Here is a 21,672-nt window from a genome sequence, read left to right on the forward strand (position 1 = left end):
AAGTCATTACTAACAAAACTAACTGACCAATCATAAATTGCCTGTTATCTAAATTTTGTGCCACCTGGATTGCAAGAGTGGTTGCAGCTGAAAGCACAAGTTGAGGTGGCCATACCTGTCAGAATTTTATCTTATTTACATATCTTATATTTTATGTTCATTTGAAAGGTCTGAGTGTGACCAACATTAAAAGGCTCATACTGAGGTCCGTTACTGAAGTGTTTTCTGTGTGAAATTTAAATGGTGCCCCAAAATTATTTGTCTATGAAACACCTGAGACAATCTGCTGGCTATGATGTGTACCAGGTGTAGAAGTATGAAACTGGAATTTGGTTGTAATAACTACATGTCTGTTGCTTAAAACAGATAAACAATATTTTATTCAAAATAATCTCTATTGCTACTTATACATTTCTCCCAACTCTCCAACAGGCTATGAATGCCACACCAAAAAATCAGTTCTTCCTTTGAAGCAAACCAGTCAGCAAGCCATTTTCGTACATTTCATACAAACTGAAGTGTTGTTCAGCGAGAACGTGTCCCAGTGATTCAAACAGGGATAATCGGATGGAGCCAAGCCTGGAGAATAAGCTGCATGCCCTAGTATTTCCCAACTGACCACCTCTATCATTTCCCTGACCCATTTTGCTGTGGGTGACAGGGCTTTTATCATGGAGCAATATGACTGTTGCCTTTTTCCATAATCCAGTTGTTTTTCACTTAATGCTCGATCATTTGCTGTTAGCAGCAATCAGTGTTAACGGTTTCACCAGGTTTTTGGAGCTCATAATGGATGACACCTTTCTGATTCCATGAAACACACAGCATTGTCTTCTTTCCACAGCAATTTGGTCTTGCAGTAGATGCCGATCGTTTGCCTGGATTCACCCACTATTTATGACACTTAGGATTCTAAAATATATCCATTTTTCATCACCTGTCACTTTTTGTTGGAGAAACTAGTCTCTTTTGTATCTGGCAAGTAGCATTTCACAACTTTTGTTTCGATTTGCTTGCTATCTTTTTTTCATACAGAACCCATTTTCCCACTTTCTAAACCTTTCAACCGAAGAGAAATAGATTTCTGCATCACATTCAATTGTTCTGAGAGTTCCTGTTGAGTTTGAGTATTATCTTCATCTAATAAGACCTGCAATTTGTTGTCTTCGAACTTTTGTAGTTTCTGCACTCATCGTTTTTCCACATCAAAATCACCACTTTTGAATTTTTTGAACCACCCAAAACACTGTTTTCCCAAGAACATGTTGGATCACTCAGTTCCAATTGGTCAATCAGTCTGAATAACTTACGTTATGAAGAACATGAGTTTGCATAGTTTCACATGGTAGAAATATTTTGTGTGTTCCGAACTTCATAAATTCACTACTGATTTCAGTTTTAGAAAACTCTGTGCGAGTTTCCGACTCACTTTGGAGTACTATAAGCCAGTTTTGTAGTTGCCTGGACTTTTTAGTCTTGATACTTTGGAACTTCAACTTATATTTCAGTTGATTGTATGGCTATAGCACTTGTTTAGCAGCATTTCGTTATTTTAATTTTTGTTATGACAGATCAGTATTTTGTGTTACATGAATTGTGGAGAGAAATTTTGCATGTGTTCCGAAATGCTGAATTTTATTGCACACCAATTCAATTCTATGAACTATTAGAACAATTATATTAAATGCTTACAAATTTGTAAAGGACACTTAATTTCATTTCTTTCTCTTACTAAATAAACAGCATAGTTTTCAGATTCAAAGAACTTTTCAGTCAATGAATCCTCATCACTTATTAAAAGCAATTATTAATTTTCGCAAACTGTCTCCGTGCAGTTGTCTGGTACTGAACAGAAACACCAAGGCTTAGTGTAAGCTTGCACTGTCTGCCCCTTCATGCACACTATGAACCAGCTTGATTCAAACAAGGTCACACACACACACACTGGATTCCTTGTGGCGGCTGGCAGAGGAATTATTTCTCAACAAATTCTCTTTAGTTCAAATGGCTCTGAGCACTATGGGACTCAATATCTGAGGTCATCAGTCCCCTAGAACTTCGAACTACTTAAACCTAACTAACCTAAGGACATCACAAACATCTGTGTCCGAGGCAGGATTCGAACCTGTGACCGTAGTGGTCACGCAGTTCCAGACTGAAGCGCCTAGAACCGCTCGGCCACACCGGCCGGCCTACCTTTAGTTTTACCTACACATTAAGGGAAGCTTACAAGCATTATATAAGCATTTCCTATATGCGGAAAATTTTACCATGTTGGCCCAATGCCATGCATGTATTTGAGAGGAGAAAAAGTATAACATTTACTTGTACTTGCACGTCTGTACACATTGCTCTAACATATGATGCAGCATACTGGCCCCTTACTTGGCAGTACCATATTTTGTCTTATTTGTTCTCATCGCTATCGGTACCAGTGCTCAACTCATCACTCACTCCCACCGTTTTCTTCACTCTCATCCGACAGTACAGCATCCTCACTGCCATACAGAGTATTTGGTATGCAGCTTTTGCTGAACCCCTTGATAGATTCTTATAATACAGAGGACCACGAAGCAAGATTCTACCTACAGAAGGTCTGCCTTTAGTGCAGCAAGTTTATCTTCTACTTCATCAGTTAGATGTCTCTTGAAAGCATCCAAAATTAGTATAGCTCTCTTAGCAAGCAATGCCTGAGGTCTGCGATTCCAAACACTAGACAAACAGTCAAGAACCAGTCGCGTCTCATCCAGCCCTTTTCCTGACAACAAATCACTAATTTTCTTGGTGGCATAGTCTTTCTCTTCAGAATGACACAAAGCAGTAACATTGGCTGTGACAGCTAACATCATAGTTATCCTATTTTTTTCATTCCTGGTTCCTCTTAATGGGATACCTTTTGCCCCCTTCATGTTTACTATCATATTGCTTGGCACGTCAAAAAATACTGGCATTTCATCAGGACGCCAATATGAAGAACAGACAACGAGTGACTTTCGCAAATGGATGACGTACCACTGGAAGCTAACTAGTTTCTCGTCTAAATCTGTTGGCATTCTCTGTAGCATAATACTTAACTGGAAAGCAAGGCCATTTCTCTGTACAGACAGACAGACAAACAGAACCCAGTTTTCACATGGAATTCTCCTTGTGGCATATTTAGACCCTTGTGGTATCGAAAGGGCTTCAATTGGATTATTTATTGTGAGATATGCCTACCATCTCTTCTCTTATCTTGCACAAAGGAAAGTTTTTCCTTCGCTTGTCATACATTAGATTCGCCCCTTCTATACTTTCTTCAGGCCGCTCTACCTGTTGTGGAGTAACCAGGGTTGAGAAATACATGGTGGTTTTTAAAAATCCAACCAAATGGATAAAATTGGATTTTTTAATTCTTTTTCATACTGACGATTAAATAGCTCAATTTAAATTCTTAATATTAATACATTTGAAACACTAACCCATTTTACTGCTACTTTATTAGTGCCTCTTTTTTGCCCTGCCAGAACTGCATACATGGAGAGAATCTTTTCCACCTTCCGGCTTTTTTGGTCAAAAACAAGAAACAATTTAGAAGAAAAAGACCTGAGACATTAGTGAAGATATATTCCTACACACTTCCAGACAGTAGTAAACTGTACTTTACAGTCATTGCGATTCTACATCAAATAAGTGTTGTTCTTGAAGTGTAAATTTTATTTAGCTACGTTTCTTATATTGCAAAGTATGTTAAAACACAATAAAATAAATTCTTGAGATAGTAAATAGTTTCCTTCAATAAATGAAGGCTCTTTTTCATTTGTGTAAGACCAACCATGTGATATTTTGGGTTGGGTTGTTTGGGGGAGGAGACCAGACAGCGAGATCATCGGTCCCGTCGGATTAGGGAAGGACGGGGAAGGAAGTAGGCCGTGCCTTTTTCAAAGGAACCATCCCGGCATTTAGGGAAATCACGGAAAACCTAAATCACGACGGCCGGACACGGGATAGAACCATCGTCCTCCCGAACGAGAGTCCAGTGTGCTAGCCACTGCACCACTTTGCTCAGTGGTATTTTGTATGACAAATTTACATAATTAAGTATAGTTGGGTTTTATGGTGGGTGGTTAAAAAAATTAAAAACTCTTCCTTTTTTTATCAGGTTAATTTACAAGAACCCTGGGCATAATGCACACTTACATCTGAAGCCTGCATCATAACTGCACTGAATTCCATGGCTTGGTGGTGCTTTTCACTTTAAACGGCCATTCATATCAGCAGAAAAGCATGGCAACAGATACATCCAACAATTTGTACTTTGGTGTTCACTACACATCAGAGGGTGCTCCTCAGGTAGCTGACTGTGTGTGACGGTGCACACAGGCTTTTTTCTCTTTAGATTAGGTGACTCCATCCAGTCCAGACAACAACAGCTGTAGGAAATCCAGGATATCAGTCTAAGATTGAACGAAATGCCTTCCACATGAGAAAGTATTAAAATCTTAATGGAATACTGCTGAAGCATTTGCAACAAAGTGCCAGAGTTTAAAGCGCTCACGAAAAGCAGCGAAGCTCACGTAATACTAGGAACAGAATGCTGGTCGAAACCTGAAACTGATAGTGAGATTTTTGGGGAAAATTTAAGCGTATATCAAAAGGACAGGCAAATGGAAAAATGGAGGTGGTGTATTTGTCTCAGTAGAGAAGAAACTCAACTCCACTAAGGTAGAATTAAAGCTGCCTGTGAGACCATTTGAACAAGACTCAGCATCAGGGATGAGCATAAAATGATTATTGGATCCTTGTATCATCCACCAGACACTTCTCCTGACACAACTGAAAACTTTATAGAGAAAATCTCTGTTCCCTTGCACATAAGGTCTCCAATCATACTGTAATCCCTGGTGGAAACTTTAAACACCCAACAATTAATTGGGAAAATTACAGCTTTGTTAGTGGTGGGCATGATAAGACACCCTGTGAAACAGTAATAAATGCCTTCTCAGAAAACTACCTACAACAGATAGTTAGCAACCTCAATCATGATGGAAATATATTGGATTTAATGGCAACAAATAGACCTGACTCCTCTGAACTGATATCACTGACCATGATGCAGATGTGGCAACAATATTACAAAAAGTACAAAGGACAGAAACTTTCAGCACAGGGCAGGAGCATGTACAGGAACTCTGGCTCAAGCTTAAAAGAATAGTTGACCTAACACTGGATAGGTATGTACCCAGTAGAGCAGTTTATAATGGGAGGGAACCTCCATTTAACAGTCAGTGTGAAGAAACTCTTAAAGAAATAGAGATAAGTGCATAATAAGTGTAAAGCAAAGCATAGGATTATCAATACAGAGATGCTGAATGAAACGTGTTTGGCTGTCAAGGGAGCAATGCAAACCCAAAGAAATTCTGGTCACATGTAAAGGCTGTTAGTGGCATGAAAGATAGTGTCCCGTTCCTAGCGCATGAGACAGGAACTGAAATTGAGGGTAGAAAAACAGAAGCTGAAATGTTTAACTTTGTTTTTAAATGTTACTTTACAAAGAAAAACCCAGGAGAATTGCTCCAGTTTAATCGTCGTACCACTGAAAAGATGAATGAAATATGTATTCGTATTAGTGGTGTTAAGGAATAGCTGAAATCATTAAAATTGAACAAAGCTATAGGGCCCCATGGAATCCCTGTCAGATTCTAAACCTAACCTGCAGCTGAGTTAGCCTCTCTTCTAACAATAATCTATCATATATCCCTCTAGCAAGGAAAGAGTGCCCAGCTCTTGGAAAAAGGAACATGTCACACCCACCTAAATGAAGGGTAGCAGAAGTGATCCACAAAACTACTTTCCAATATCCTTGACATTAGAACATATTCTGCACTCAAACACAATGAGGCATCTTGAACAGAATGACCAACTCAGTGTCAACCAACGTGGATTTCAAAAACATCGATCATGTGAGATTAATCTCTCACTTTTCTCACAACATACCGAAAGCTTTGGATCGGAGCAGTCAGGTAGATGCAGTATTTCTTGATTTCCGAAAAGCATTTGACTCAATACTGCACCTACGCTTATTGTCAAAAGTATGATCATATGGGGTAAAATGTGAAACTTTTAACTCAATAGAGGACTTTTTGGTAGGGAGGACTCAGTATATTATATTGGATGGAGAGTCATCAGACGCAGAAGTAACGTCGGGTATGCCCCAGGAAATGTACCGTATTTACTTGAATCTAAGCCGCACTTTTTTTCCGGTTTTTGTAATCCAAAAAACCGCCTGCGGCTGAGAATCAAGTGCAAAGTATGCGGAAGTTCTGAAAAATGTTGGTAGGTGCCGCCAGAACTAACTTCTGCCATCGAATATATGTAGCGCTACACAGGCATGCTTTGCACGCACAAAGATAAGTACTGGCGCCAAAACCTCTGAAAAAAAAAGGTGGAAGAAGAGCTTTTTTCTCTGTCCCGAGTTTCGACCAATGCATTTGCATGCATTATCCAATGAAGGAAATACAGAATGATTCCAGAATACAAATTCCGTACTGTTCATCTTCGAATGTAGCAGCATTTCAATGTACTACGAAAATCCGACTGGCAAGACTGTTTGGGATGTTTGTCAATATGGTAAACTCTACGTTCTGAATTTTTTCCTACCTGTGAGAAGAGATGGTTGCTAATAGGAACTTTTATGAATTGTGAATCACATGCAGTATTCTCTTCACCATAAGTATAATACGAATAAAAACATTTTGTCATGTATTCTTTTGTGTTTGCAGCTATCTCATTTAAATCCTGTCTGCCTAATAAACTACGAAACTAGAGTGAGACAACAGCAAACAGGGAAGAATACACATCATGTCATGTTTACACTTGTATTATTCTTATGCCTAATAGTGATACAGTCAGAAATGAAGCACGGAAATGACTAGATTTTTAAATCTAAGATGACTAATTTCGGTGCAGAATGTAACTTACTAAAATAGGCATCTGCAAAGATTTTCAAACGGAGAAAAATTTTCACTAAACTCTTGTTCAGAACATCTATCATACGCAGTATTATTTCGTTCTTGTTGATCATTATCAAAGAAAGCAGCAGTGTAAGTAACAACAAATAGCAGTCTCTTGCCATTGTTTCGCTATTGAGACGACTCCTCTTTTTTATTTTATTTATTTATTTATTTTTTTATTGTCAGCGGCGGTACCGTGCACGAAAGCAAGCCCTGCGGCGAGCGGCGACAGGCCGGCGGAAACACTCTTTATCAGAAAGCGACAAACAATGCATGGCACAATACAGTAATGTATTTTCAGCTTAGAGTGACGTAAACACCTATAACAAAGAACGGCACTTATCAGATCAAAGAAAAATAAGCAATCAATTCAAACCAGACGAAGCACTTTAAAAAGGAAGGGTACCTGTATAAATACAGACGGAGCGCCAGATGCATAGCAATGGCTACCTGGTAAAGCTTAACTGCTAAGCTTACGACTCTAACCAAACTACTGTAGCTGTATCATCATTCATTCGACCTAAATTATGTCTCGTATTATGATGGACCAACTTGTTTCGATTAGGAGGTGCGGCCTAAAACTTTTCTCTCACCTTGAAATTCGAGTCATTTTTCAGGTGCGGCTTTGATTCGAGTAAATACGGTATTGGGGCCATTGCTGTTCATGTTGTATATTAATGACCTTTCAGACAATATTAATAATAAAAATAAGGCTCTTTGCAGATTATACACTTATCTATAATGAAGTACTACATTCAGTCAGATCTTGATAAGATTTCAAAGTTGTGTAAAAATTGGCAACTTGTTTAAATGTTCAGAAATGTAAAACAGTGGGGTCACTGCTGGAATCAGCCAACTCATACAAACATCTGAGTGTAACACACTGTAGGGATATGAAATGGAATGATCACATAGGTGCACTCATGGGTAAAGCAGGTGGTAGATTTATGTTTATTGGTACAATCCCGGGATGTGCATTCAGTTTACAAAGGAGATTCCTTAGAAATCACTCATGCGGCCGGATCTAGACCACTGCTCAAGTGTGTGGAATCCGTACCAGATAGGACAAATGTGGAATACTGAACAGAGAAGGACAGCACGAATTGTCACAGGTTTCTTTAACCTGTGGGAGTGTCAGAGAGAGACTGTAGGAACCGAACGGACAGACTCTTGTAGATAGACAAACTATCCTGAGAGTCTACTAACAAAGTTTCAAAAACCGGTTTAAAATTATTACACTAGGGACCCAATACAAACCCCTATGTATTGCTCATATACTGATTGTGAGGATATGATTAAAATGGTTAATGAACACTTGGTGGCATTCAAACAATCTTTCTTCCCATATGCCATGTGTGAATAGAACAGGAAGGAACCGAAACCACTGGTACAATGGAACATACTGTCTGCTATGTACCTCAGAGTGGTTTGCAGAGTACAGATGTAGATGTGCCAGCAACTGAACTAAACGTGCAATTTTCCAACATTGTCTTCACACAAACTATTGTTTGTCACAGCAATAATTTCCTAATAATTGTGTAGTCTGACCATGTGAAAGGGACGTAACTGCCTTCAATACACATTAACACAAGGATATAAGATTCTTAGCCATTGCATCAGGAAATGCACAGTCACTTAAAATGTAATATGACACACAACGGCGATATGGATGCTATAGCACTATAGTAATGCAAAGTAACGATCATTTTAGGATTACTTACTAACCTTACTTTATGTCGAATCAGCACTAGGAGGCTAAAATATAATGAAACATGCAGGAACTACATGTTTTTAATTCAGCATTTCTTTTAGATCTCTTCTAAATGTAATGGGAGTTCAAATTTGGAACACTGAACTATCCACAATTATCTGCTGTGCAATTTTGCAATATTAAAGGAAGCATCCGTTTTGAATCCGGTACAAGATTACACATGACAATTTACAATATTGGGTTTGACAAACAATATAAATTGCGTAAGAGCTTTTAAATTATGAAAGCACTTACTATCTGAGCCACTTTCAAGATGCCCGGAGTTGTCTTGATATAAGTTTTATCAAAACGAATAACTGGTGAAACAGTTGTATTTGTAACTGTTGTTGTGCCTGTTGTTGTCACGTGCTGACTTGGAAATCCTGGATCAGCCATATTTTTTTAAAATTCTTCAGAAGTAATTCCAAAATACACAACTGCAACAAAATATATTTCCAAGTGCCAAAATTATTTACAGCATACATGAAAAAGAATAAGAATATTTACAGAAATTCAATAAACCAAAAACAGTACTCAGAAATAAATGTAATGTGAACATGTCACATGTTTACAGAACTAACAAATGGGTAATTCCATGTCAACTCAATGCACTGCTCAATGAGCCCTACTCAAATTTGGAGCATTCAATGGCCCAGATAAGAGATGGAAAACTGTCAATCTGTAGAGGTATACAACAGTTGAGAGGTAAGGTATAGGTTACCTATGTTTGGAAATCGTGAAAGATTTACATGTACTTGCCTCAACACAAATGAGTAATTCACATACTCATTCCAATACAGCAAAGAAACCTATATCACTGAAAATCTAACGAGTACAGCTTTATACTTATGTGCAACATAATTGGTTTCTAAGAATTGTTAAATGCAAATTACTGACCTTCACCTCTCACATCACAAAAAATACTCCTTCAATTTTTCAAAAAATGAAAATTTTTTGGACATGATTCCTTCAGTGTTCTGTCTTCATATTCATGATAATATTCTGGAGCAATACAATATATTTGAATTATAAACTTTTACGGTGAGAAACAAGTGTGTAAATTTAACAGACTTTCCAAACTTCGGTCGCCTGTAACTGTCCTCACAATTGTCATACAGCTTTGCAAATTTGTAGTCTTTCACCTCTTAACTGGATCATGAAATGCAACAAACTTGACAGAAATCTGAGACAATCAGGTTAAAAATATTACTTTTCCATCAACATGAAATCACCCACATGTATACATAACTAAACCCACATATTGTACATATGTATCAAAACATGTAATTGCTTTTGTGCCTCAAGGGAAAACATATAGACACAATTGACATAATCAGGCTCCAAAATGATTGCTAAAGAATAACCAATATGTCAGCTTTCACAGCTCCAGAATTTCTACTGATTGTATCAACCATTTCTCTCTGTAGATCTGCATTCTCACCTATTTCACAGTTTTTTGTTCATTATCCACAGATTTTGTCCCTTGGCAAACCTACAACAAATCCATAACAACATTCCTAAAATTATAAAATTAATTATTGCTGGAAGTAAAAGTGAATTAGCTCCAATGCAGACAGCACTTTTCAAAAGATTTTGCTAGAGACTATTTAAATTTGCCTTCACATGCTACTGAGATCAGCCTTCTTTCTACAGATTCAAAGTCCAAATTCAACAATATCCTCTCTTGAGAGTTTCTCACTATTTTTTTTTTCTCTCTCTCCTCTGTAATGCTAAGCTCAAGAAATCCATTGTCAAAACATGTCCGTAACTGTATCTTAACATTTTGATACTAGTAAATGTATCTTACAGAAAAATAGTATTTTAACATGAACTACTCCAATTCTTGCAATTTTTTTCATTCTATTCATGTTATTAATGGTATACTGCATTTAATTCTGCCAGTAATCTTTCTCATTCTGAATCGGTGATTATTTCTTTAAATAAATAAATAAATGTATTTGTCGTCATCTGCTTCTGTTACCACCATATAATATTTATAAGCATCACTAATTACTCTTCAGTCTTCTGACTTTCTAATCCCACCCCAGGGAAATATCAGACGTACCCTCAATCACTTGCCTTCAAAGCTTACTGAGCAGTTGGTGACAATGTCACACTCACTCTCAACAAAGTAACTGAGTACATTCATTCATAACATTCCAAAATGACATCACATTTGCATTCAGTCTTGTATGGACTCTAGGGAATGAACTAAAGTTCACAGCAACAAAGCATACACTTTGACCCGCAACTTAACTGCGTTGTTTGGTACATCACAGTAGAACAGCGTATTTGAAATGGATAGTGTTTGCAGAGGGCATGTTGAAGTAGACCAATGTGGTGGCACTTTAGCACGAGATGTTTGTTTTCTAAATTGTTTGTGAGTGATTCATTGGGCTTATTGTGTGCTGTTTGTGAGAATAATAATGGGAGAGTTTGTGCCAGTTTGTTAGTTATTTTAATGTTTGGAATTATAGGCAATAGTTTTTTTTATCATCAGTACAGTAGGCTGCTTATGGTAGGAGATTAATGGTTGGTATGTATGTCCGTTATGCATATGACAATGAAGTTCACAGGTAGGTCCCTGAATGCTACAATGAGAGACAACACAATGGCCATGATTAAATTCTTATAGTTATTCAGTTTAAACGCCAAGTGTGGGAAGTATTGTGTTTTTGATAATGTATGAGACTGACCAAAGTAGCTGCATCCCAGACCATGGACGAGTGTATGTGGGAATGTCTGTTGACCAATATATGAAATTCTGTCCAGAGGGGTTCCTTGTCTGCAAAGTCTAGAGTGGGCATTTGAAATATTGTGTTGACATTATTTTGGTCTCACTAGATTTGTGTCGTCTGACTTTGGTTGGTAAGTACCTTTTTATGCTCTTTTTTTTAATTTTAGTATGTATGGTATAAGTATTTATGTGCACAATTGCGTATTTCTTGTGTATCAAAATTTGTGTGGATCCAATTTATGATATCTTGGGGTGGTTGTTGCTTATATATGTTTGATTATGGCTGCTAGGCATCTTGGAGTTTGGCTTACCCACATTGATGAGGTGAGATTCTTGACAAAACTACATGGACAAATTTTGGGTTTGTGATACTGTAGACTTTGTATTAACTATGTAAGTCAAGTGAAATTTATGATATTCTTTGTTTTAATTGTTGATTTTTGATTACCGAGGATTCTGTCTGCTTCATTTTTACATTAGTATGTTTTGGAATGTCTTCGTTAATAGGATTGTCAAATATTTAGTCTGTTCCCACCCAAAATCCTTGGTTTCAACTTTTTCCTGTGATGCATTATTTTCTGTATTATTTGTGTCTGTAATTAGTGTTGTCGTGGTCGCCAAGCTGTATAAGCTTGAAATAGAGGTGTCCACTGTCTTGACATGGGTCACAACCAACAGCTGGTACTGCAAACTTCAATTTTACCACCCCAAGATATTCAAAATTATATCAAGCAAGCCACCAGATGTGTAACTTTGGGAGTACTAAAGAGGAGTAACAAGTGGAATTCAGCACCTAAGAAAGATATAATGTGCCACATTGTCTGAAAAACTAAAATGTTTGCTTACAAATTTGATCTTGGCATTTCCTGTTTATGAGAACAATCAAAACAATAGTATTTGAAATACTCAGATATCTTATTAACAAGTGACCACACTCCTCTTTCCCATACCTTATAAGCACATACACTATTACTACCAGGGAGAGAGAGACTGATCACCTTAAGTACCTGAAATCATGTTACTTGTTGTCTACAGCTTTATCCAAGGCTGTTGGATGTGAACATTACAAATGAAGAGAGCCCACAGATATTCAATTAATTTAGATATTGGGAATTTTGAAGCCAGGGATGTACTTTGAAGTCTATGCCATGATTTCCCAGGCATATTTAGGCACCTGTAGCCAAACAGCAACACACATTATCTACCCATTGAAGACTCATATATAGATCACTATAAGGATGAATTTAAAATTCATCAAAAGATCTATCCTCATCAAGAAGTTACTCTATCCAGTGCCACAAATATTCCATACACATGAATACCAACATGTAGGAAAAGATTAATATTAACCACAAAAAACACCTGTCAAGCAGCAGACACAGAAGACACTATTTAAGAACTTTATTACTATCAGGGAAAGAGACTGATCACATAAGCATCTGGAATTTTGTTCCATGTTGTCTACAGACAGCTGTTGGACACGTTAATTGTGTGCGTCTGCAACTTGACGTGTCTTCTTAATGGTAAGTAGAAATCTGTGTTTTCCTACATTTTTGATATTCCTACCTGGAGAGTCCACACACATGAATGCTATTCCTTCATTGTCTCACATTCCTTTAGTAAAGGCTGAATGTGTATGTTTATCATATTTGAACTAAGACACTTTCCATAGAAATAGGAAACAAGACTTCAACAACAATCCACTTAAACACACACTAGGAAACTCTGCAATTTGCTGTCATTTAATGATTTTTTTTAAAAGAACTTTATACCAAACAGCAAAGTGGAGTCTGCATTCTTCACTGTGCAGTATCTGGACAGCAAACTGTTCCACTGTATCATGTTTGCTGGCCTTCACATTCCAACATAGTCAGCATCTCTCTTAAATACTGGTGAGTTGAGGAACTCAGCTGCTCAATTTCCTACTTTTAGGAACCCCCCCTCTCTTTAGCTCAAAAGCCACTGACTGTCTTCCGCAACTTGGTTATACCATTTTCTCTGTACATTACTGCAATGAGCAACTTGCCAGTCAACTTCATGGGACACATGTAATGGCCTACGAGCCTTACATACAACCAGGAGATAAGTGTAATACTGTAATTCTACATTCTTCATTTAATTAAAGTTTTGACTGGCAAATGCAGTTATCTGATATTGGGTCGTTAATATCTTTCAGCCAAGAGAAGGAGCATAAACTAACACAGCCATGATAGATTGAATCATTTACAATTCCGCACCCACCTTAAGGGTAAAAATTGAAAGAAGTTATGCATATGTCTACTTTCACAGTCTAAAAGCTAAGCAAGTGAAGAGTTGATGGTAGCTATTATTTTGCAGAGTTTGGTACTGTGACACTGTACATAAATATTGATCATGAATCAAACATGAAACCAAACCTGTCAAAAGGTAACCAAATAAAATTTATGAAATACCTAGTAATATACAACAACCCAATAAGCATCAGTTCAGAATTGATTCCCTTACACAGCACTGTACAAATTTCTGACATCGTTAAAACAATTATATACGGTAATGCGGTGTTGCTGTTTCGGGTTATAGTTTACTTTTCACGCATTTCCGACTGACTTACGTAATGGCTAGTTCTATTTCAATGGCTTCTTCGAGATTTAAAAGCTGTTCATTTGTTACATCTCCAATTTCTTATGTGCCATGATGTTTTCATTTGGACAGGGTAGTGTTTCTCTTAATCTATCAGAACCAAATACACGAAAGGCTAATTCAAGTTTTCTGAATTTATTTTGCAATTTTAGTTTGTGCGAAAAGTGTGTTAAATATGGCAAAGTCCGTTTAAATATTCCCCATGATCTTAAGCAAAGTGCTACGCTATTAGTCAACCTGTTGCGATAACCTTTACTTGGCATTCACGATCATTGGCTTCGCCAACTCACAACCAAATTATCTTTCGCCCTAGCCTAGACCATGGGCTACATTAACGATCAGTCTGTCACCACAATCAAGATTTAACCTAGATCTAACACTCAAGTCCAAAGCATGCATACACCTACTTAACAGAAAGGCTTCTAGAAAACGTATAATTAAGTAATCTAAGTTAACTTACTAACATTGAGCCCGATCTATCAAAATATTCAATTGTATGGTGAGTTAAACAACAGCTACATGGTTGATGAGGATAAAACTAGGGCGTCTGAAAGTTACGTGTAGCAAACATTATCTAGGTCACTCTGTGTGAAAGTGTACGTAAATTACGGCATAACTTACTATTTGAACACAGCGGATAAACACAGAGGACTGTCCTACTAGTAACGGAAGGTTTCAGCTTGCAGATCGATTGTTTCCCTCCCACGAAGACAGCACACACAACGCCCACTGCGCATCACCACTCAAAATAGGTGACGCCTACCAAACGACATCGAACCAGTGAAGTACGAAAGACATAAACAAACCAGCGATTCTTGGTGGGTCACATAACTTTACCACGGACAGAGTGACTTCATGCGTTCCATAGAAGTAAAACTTGATTTGTGTGCAACTTTTTTAACAATAATGAGGGTAGGAAATTGACACCACGCTTTTCGTCCTGTGATGTTGAGAAAACTTTGGTGAAATTTTTACGGGCTTCTGTATTTGGCAGAGTTAGCCGAAAACATGCAAATGGTATGTATAAAAAGTGAGAAAGTAGTCTAAATCGAAAACAGAAATACGTTAACCGCAAGAAATAAAAGGTACACGAAAAAGTCGGAAAAACCAATTTAAGAAGAAACTTTTTTGAGGAAAGTCGATTTTCCTGTATAGGTTGTTTTTATTTTTGAGATAATCATTTTATTTCAGGATTAAACTACTGGCTAATTTCGCCCCCTTCTGCATTTTCAAGCTACCTCTGTTAATTACATCACAGCAAAAAAAAAAAAAAATTGAGATCATATTTCATGATTAAGCTATTGGCTAATTTCACCCTCTTGGGCATTTTCAAGCTACCTCTGTTACTTACATCACAGCAAAAAAGAAAAAAAAGAAACTGTCATCATATACAGTCTTATAGTCATGGCATCCTTAATGACAGTTTGTTCTGAATGTGACTGTTAAGGGCACAACTATCTCAGATGTGAATTCCGTCTGAAAAAAAAGCGGAAGCAAAGGGAACTTCACAGCAAACATAAACAGAGCCCAAGCCTTGCAGACAAACAAAATTTACGCGAGGCGAAATGTAGTGTGAAGAGGGCTATGCCAGAGGCGTTTAATGAATTCGAAAGTAAAGTTCTATGTACCGACTTGGTAGAAAATCTTAAGAAATTTTGGTGTTATGTCAAAGTGGTAGGTGGACGAAAACAAAATATCCAGACACACTGTGACCAAAATGGTACTGAAACAGAGGATGACAGACTAAAGGCCGGAATACTAAATGTCTTTTTCCAGAGCTGTTTCACAGAGGAAGACTGCACTGTAGTTCCTTCTCTAGATTGCCGCACAGATGACAAAATGGTAGATATCGAAATAGACGACAGAGGGATAGAGAAACAATTAAAATCGCTCAAAAGAGGAAAGGACGCTGGACCTGATGGGATACCAATTCGATTTTACACAGAGTACGCGAAGGAAATTGCCCCCCCCCCCCCCCCCCCGTTATTGCAGCAGTGTACTGTAGGTCTTTAGAAGAGCGTAGCGTTCCAAAGGATTGGAAAAGGACACAGGTCATCCCCGTTTTCAAGAAGGGACGTCGAACAGATGTGCAGAACTATAGACCTATATCTCTAACGTCGATCAGTCGTAGAATTTTGGAACACGTATTATGTTCGAGTATAATGACTTTTCTGGAGACTAGAAATCTACTCTATAGGAATCAGCATGGGTTTCGAAGAAGACGATCGCGTGAAACCCAGCTCGCGCTATTCGTCCACGAGATTCAGAGGGCCATAGACACAGGTTCACAGGTAGATGCCGCGTTTCTTGACTTCTGCAAGTCGTTCGATACAGTTCCTCACAGTAGTTTAATGAGCAAAGTAAGAGCATATGGACTATAAGACCAATTGTGTGATTGGATTGAAGAGTTCCTAGATAACAGAACACTGCAATGGAGAGAAGTCTTCCAAAGTAAGGGTGATTTCAGGTGTGCCGCAGATCTGTGATTGCATTTCTAAACATCAGTAATTTGTGAAGTGTCTATTTGCATCACCACATTTTACAAATTTGATCATGTATGCTTGGTATACATGTAACCTTCCCGTATAAAAATAAATTTTTTTTGTTAATATCTTAACTCATGAAAACATAAATTTTGACGTAAGCAGCGATATGCCATGGCCCTGTGAACTCAATCTGAATAAACTGAAAAATTCTTACCTCAAGATGGTGTCGCCAGATAACGCTGTCTATATAACTGCTCGTAAATAGCACAGCTTAGTGCAATGCTGGCCTATCTACTAATACTGGACAACATTTGTCTGAGATCTGAATTATTAGAAAAACTGACTTTGCTTATTGACACAGCTGCACAGCTCGTCGTCTGATTATAAAGAACCCATGACTATGATCTGAGAAAATTTCTGAAATATTTAGATTTAAATAAATGACTGGATTGGGACTGGCAACGACTTAGGGCAAAATTATTCGTTCCTTTTTTTTGTTGACTGGTAAAAATTATATTCTGAAAATCTTTTATATTATTGATAAAGATCATTATATGAAAAATTGAACATTACAAATCTGGGTCAACTGGTGCTGACAAATCACAAAAAGATTGAAACAAATTCATGTTAACATCTCAGACAAGTGACTTAACCACAGGCATGCCAATAAAAATAATAAAATTTACCTTACAATACATGGCTATGCACTGCACTGTACGAGCAACAAACTACAACTGCACTATAGCAGAGAGCGACTGCAGCTGAATTTTTCTTTTCTTAGGAAAATATTTGTTTTCATCATCCAGTAGACCCTTTGCGTTTTTGTGATGACTGCAGGGAACAAGCAAGGAACTGTTTTATTATTATTAAAATATACATTATTCAAAAATTATCATAAGATCTATGTTACCATGCAACAAATTAAAGTCTCAATTGAGGAAAGTCGACTGTAATGTAACACCACATGCTACCTTGATTTTATTTACTCTGTTAGTCACCAATGGGACAATTACATCCGCAACAGCTTAGCTGTCGATATGAACCGCAAGTTATTAAAAATTTAATATTTGAGATTTTTTGTCATGGTTTAAGTGGTTAATATTCGTGTGTGTGCAGTCTGGACTTCACGCTACACACCGTTACGTTCTCTTGTTATGGGCGTCTGTTTATTCACCGATTCACGCACTAGTCAGGAAGGGCTGTACAAACTGTTGCTATAAGCAGATCTTTGTACAGCAAAAACAAATAATTTCAACATATTTTTTAAAAAAATACTTGCAGTGCATCTTGAAAGCTAAAATTTTGGCAATGTGTTTCTTTCAGTGTGTTTTTCTTGTGATAAAAAGTTCATGGTCGGTTTAAACATTTCAGGTTGAACCATTCTCTTGAAAGTGCTGAATCAGGGGCCCTGACTCGCTCTCTCACACACTGTGAGACAGTCTGCTCTCTGTCGGTTTGTACTTCAGTTCTTCCAGGTGTTGGCATTGGTTATGCCGCCATTGTGTTCCTGGGAGATGTGTTCCACTTAGTGGCATCCCAGCCTCTTCTATTTGTTTGTCATCATATTTTAGGCATATAATGGGAGGGGCTGGGGATGTCTTACAAGACTGTACTGTATGTAGTGCGTTTTCTCTAAGTTTATTAACATGGAATCGATTAGGAACCATTTATTAATGCCCATGAACGTTTCATAAACCAGTCTTTTTAAAATTACCTACTATTCGATATTTATTGCCATGTTTGTTATCAACTGCAGACAAAACAAACTAGGTATCTGGTTATGCTATGGATGAACACTCATTGATATACACGATAAAAAGTAAGGACAATGAGATGGAATGTTGTGGGTCACGACATGTAATTAGTTCCTAGTTGGATGATGTCTCATAAATTAAAACAGGGCACTTTCATATTGGCACTTTTTTGTTTCCTGTCACTGTAGATACAATTTGAACCATTTAACAGCATTTCATGTTACACAAAAATTTGTAATATACTTAAAAGGGTGTAGTGATTTACACAGTTAAATGCCTTTCTCTGATTACTGAATATACCAGTAGTATGTTGTTTATTGTTTAATGAATTAAATACATTCTCATTGTATATCTAGATAGCATTCTCTATAAAATGACCCTTTAGAAGTTTGAATTGTGACTTTGGTGAGATATTAATTACTGTCAGATGGTTAAGAAACTGATTTTATATTACCTTTACTAAAATTTTCGAGAATTCTGGGAAAATTGAAACCAGGTAGAAATTTGATGGTATTCCTTTATCTCCTTTCTCAAAAAAGATTTAGCTTGAGTATATTTCAACCATTCAGGAAATGTTGTGTTGATAAAGGACTGGGTACACAGGTAACTTAATATGTTGCTGAATAAGAAGGACACCCTTTAATTAACTTTGTTGATATTTTATCATAACCACTACAATAAATTGATTTTAAAACCTTTTTCTGGCCGTTACTTCTGTTGGTGATGTGAGGATCATATTACTGATGTGATTTGTAATGACTGGTCTCAGATATTCCAAGGCACCATCTACTGAGCCTGACAACCCCATGTTTTCAGTAACTGTTACGAAATGCCTGTTAAAAAGTTTTGCGACAGTGCACATATCTGTTACCAAATTACTCTTTATGCTACCTGCCCATCTTTATGTCTGGTTCTATCAGCCTTGTCCTTCACTATATCTCACATATTTTTCTCGTAACAGTTCTGCTTTGATGTCTGTATTTCTACCTCTAACATTTTGCAGTACATCTTGTAAAGAGATGTAGCATCAGCATCAGAACCACTTCTGACTGATGGAGTTTCCTATTTGTTTTATAAAATATCTTTATTCCTTGCAAAATCGATGGATTCTTTGTAGACTTTTGCCTATCTGGGTTATTTTTGGGGGAAAACACTAAAATACAATTCAGACAAGGTAAGGGCTTTATTACTAAAAGCATGGTATTTTTCATTCATACTGTTAGCACTGTATACTCCACTCCAGTTCGTGACTTTAGGAGTGTCAACTGACTATCCTTTTGAATTCAGATTTAGTAGATTTTATATCCTGTTCAGTATTACCATTTAACAAAAGAAATGGAACGTCATGGTCAGAGACCATCTTTCAAACAGTTTTTCTTTCACAGTTTTGCGAATTCCATTTTGGTTCACATTTTGAACTTCTTAATCATGTTGTGGTATTGCAGTTCATTTTGTTATGTCCGTGCTTGCTACGAAATATGAAAAGGAATTCCGCCTTGTGCAAGACATCTTTTTTTCTGTTTTGTTTCACTCAGACATGTTTCAGCACGTTGTGTACTATCTTCAGTGAATTATTTTTTATTTTCTAACTTACATGATACTATTGGACATTTATTTTGGTAGCTATTCTGCTACGTAATCTACAACTTCTCATGGTTTTGATAGTTTGGTGCTTTCTCATATGTAATTAGCCCTGTAGATAAAGGTACTGATAGTGGCTCTTTATGAGCAATTGGCTGTACTAGTTGGGAAGTTTATGGTAGGACTTAAGTTGAATTATACTCTTACTGACTGTAATAAACTCTTAATGGAAGAGTTTGTATGACAATCTTCATTAAAATCATCAGCAACAGTTATTCGTTCGGTTTTTTGTGCTAAGTAGTGATGCAAGTAACAGAAGTGGGCTGAAAATCCCCAAGGGCGCGAAATTGGCTAATAAATAAATCATGAAATAAAGTAATTATTTCAAAAATAAAAACAGCCTAGGTAAAAGATTGACTTTTCGCAAGAAATTCGAAGTGGCTGTGGACGCATGCATAAAACAGTTAAGGAGAATATGTATTACTCAAAGTTAGTTCACACTTGAGGGAAAGGCAGGTCAAAACATCCCACAGCTCTTTTCAAATAATGGCATTCAGATAGGAAATCAACAGAACAAAAAGTATCTGGAAGTCAAAATCAAGTTTGATATTGACAGTGATGAGGGGATAGTAATGTCACCCGCTAATATCGGAATTAATCTCTTCTCTCTGTGCTCACTAATGTTATGGATTTCGTGCTTTTGTGCCTTCTTACCTTTTATTTCACTTTCTGCTTTCTTTTCGTGACATTCGGCTATAGATACATATAGCACATACTCACCCCTATCTCTGACATTTTAAGATTTGAAACCTGGACATAAGTCATGTGACGGAAGGCTTAGGTGCGAATTTGTGTCATTTTGCACTATGTGAAGTGGAGCCAAAGTTTACAATTTTTGTCATTTATAGATGAAATCAAGCTTTGATTTTATCAAGTGAATGTTTGGTCGTATTAGTATCACATATGTGAAAGCACAGTTAATCTAATTTCTATTATATGATTAATTAATTTCAACAACAGGCACAGCAAGCCTACAATTTTTAGTTTAGCAGTAGCGTTTTGGGGCACACAGTGAGCAAGGCTCATAAGAAATAAAAATAATACTTTTTACTTACAAGCGGTTTTCCTTGCTTTGTTTCAAGACAGTTGCTCGTGTAGCTCATGATGGCAACACATGTTAGTAATTTTTTTTTACACAAACTGGCTATTTGAAAGCAACTGATTACATTCTAGGAAACTAATTATTTGAATACACATTAGTGTTTCGACAATCTGAGATAAAATTGATACAAGAGAGGCTAGCCCATGCTTGCTAGCTAGATCATTGTCACCTTTTTGTGAATTAGAATTACAGTAAAAAGAGGACAGTAAAAATAATAAGTTGCGCAAAACGCAAATTGAAATTTCGTTACCCATGTGCTAAAACAACAGCCAGAACGAAAATCTCGAAATGCAGTGATTGCTTTGTGTTACACAAGCCAGACGAACTTGGGGCGATCTTTCAAAACAGTGCAAGTGTAAAAAAGTAACTGAAAATCTCAGAATGACAAAAATGAACTTAGGAATGCAAAATCATTAATATGTGAACTGATTAATGAACTATACTGGTCAGGTGACTACAGGGTTATAAACACAAAATCAAACAGGGGTAATGCAGGAGTAGGTTTACTAATGAATAGGAAAATAGGAATGTGGGTAAGCTACTACAAACAGCATAGTGAATGCATTATTGTGGCCAAGATAGATACGAAGCCCA

General features: G+C 37.1%; 1 protein-coding gene across 1 annotated transcript in view; it reads right to left on the reverse strand.

The window, feature by feature from the left end:
- LOC124774974 (CKLF-like MARVEL transmembrane domain-containing protein 8) overlaps positions 1–14,869 on the reverse strand; it is a 41,161-nt gene extending 26,292 nt beyond the window's left edge. Inside the window, exons 1-2 of the mRNA XM_047249711.1 lie at positions 14,717–14,869; positions 8,995–9,176 (exon numbers count right to left, since the gene is read on the reverse strand). Of these exons, the coding sequence (XP_047105667.1) occupies positions 8,995–9,135 (141 nt within the window). The 5' untranslated portion in view covers positions 9,136–9,176; positions 14,717–14,869. The remainder of the gene's footprint in view (positions 1–8,994; positions 9,177–14,716) is intronic.
- Between the last annotated feature and the right edge of the window lie 6,803 nt (positions 14,870–21,672).

The sequence above is a fragment of the Schistocerca piceifrons genome, chromosome 2 (assembly GCF_021461385.2).
Source record: "Schistocerca piceifrons isolate TAMUIC-IGC-003096 chromosome 2, iqSchPice1.1, whole genome shotgun sequence".
Classification (NCBI taxonomy): domain Eukaryota; kingdom Metazoa; phylum Arthropoda; class Insecta; order Orthoptera; family Acrididae; genus Schistocerca; species Schistocerca piceifrons.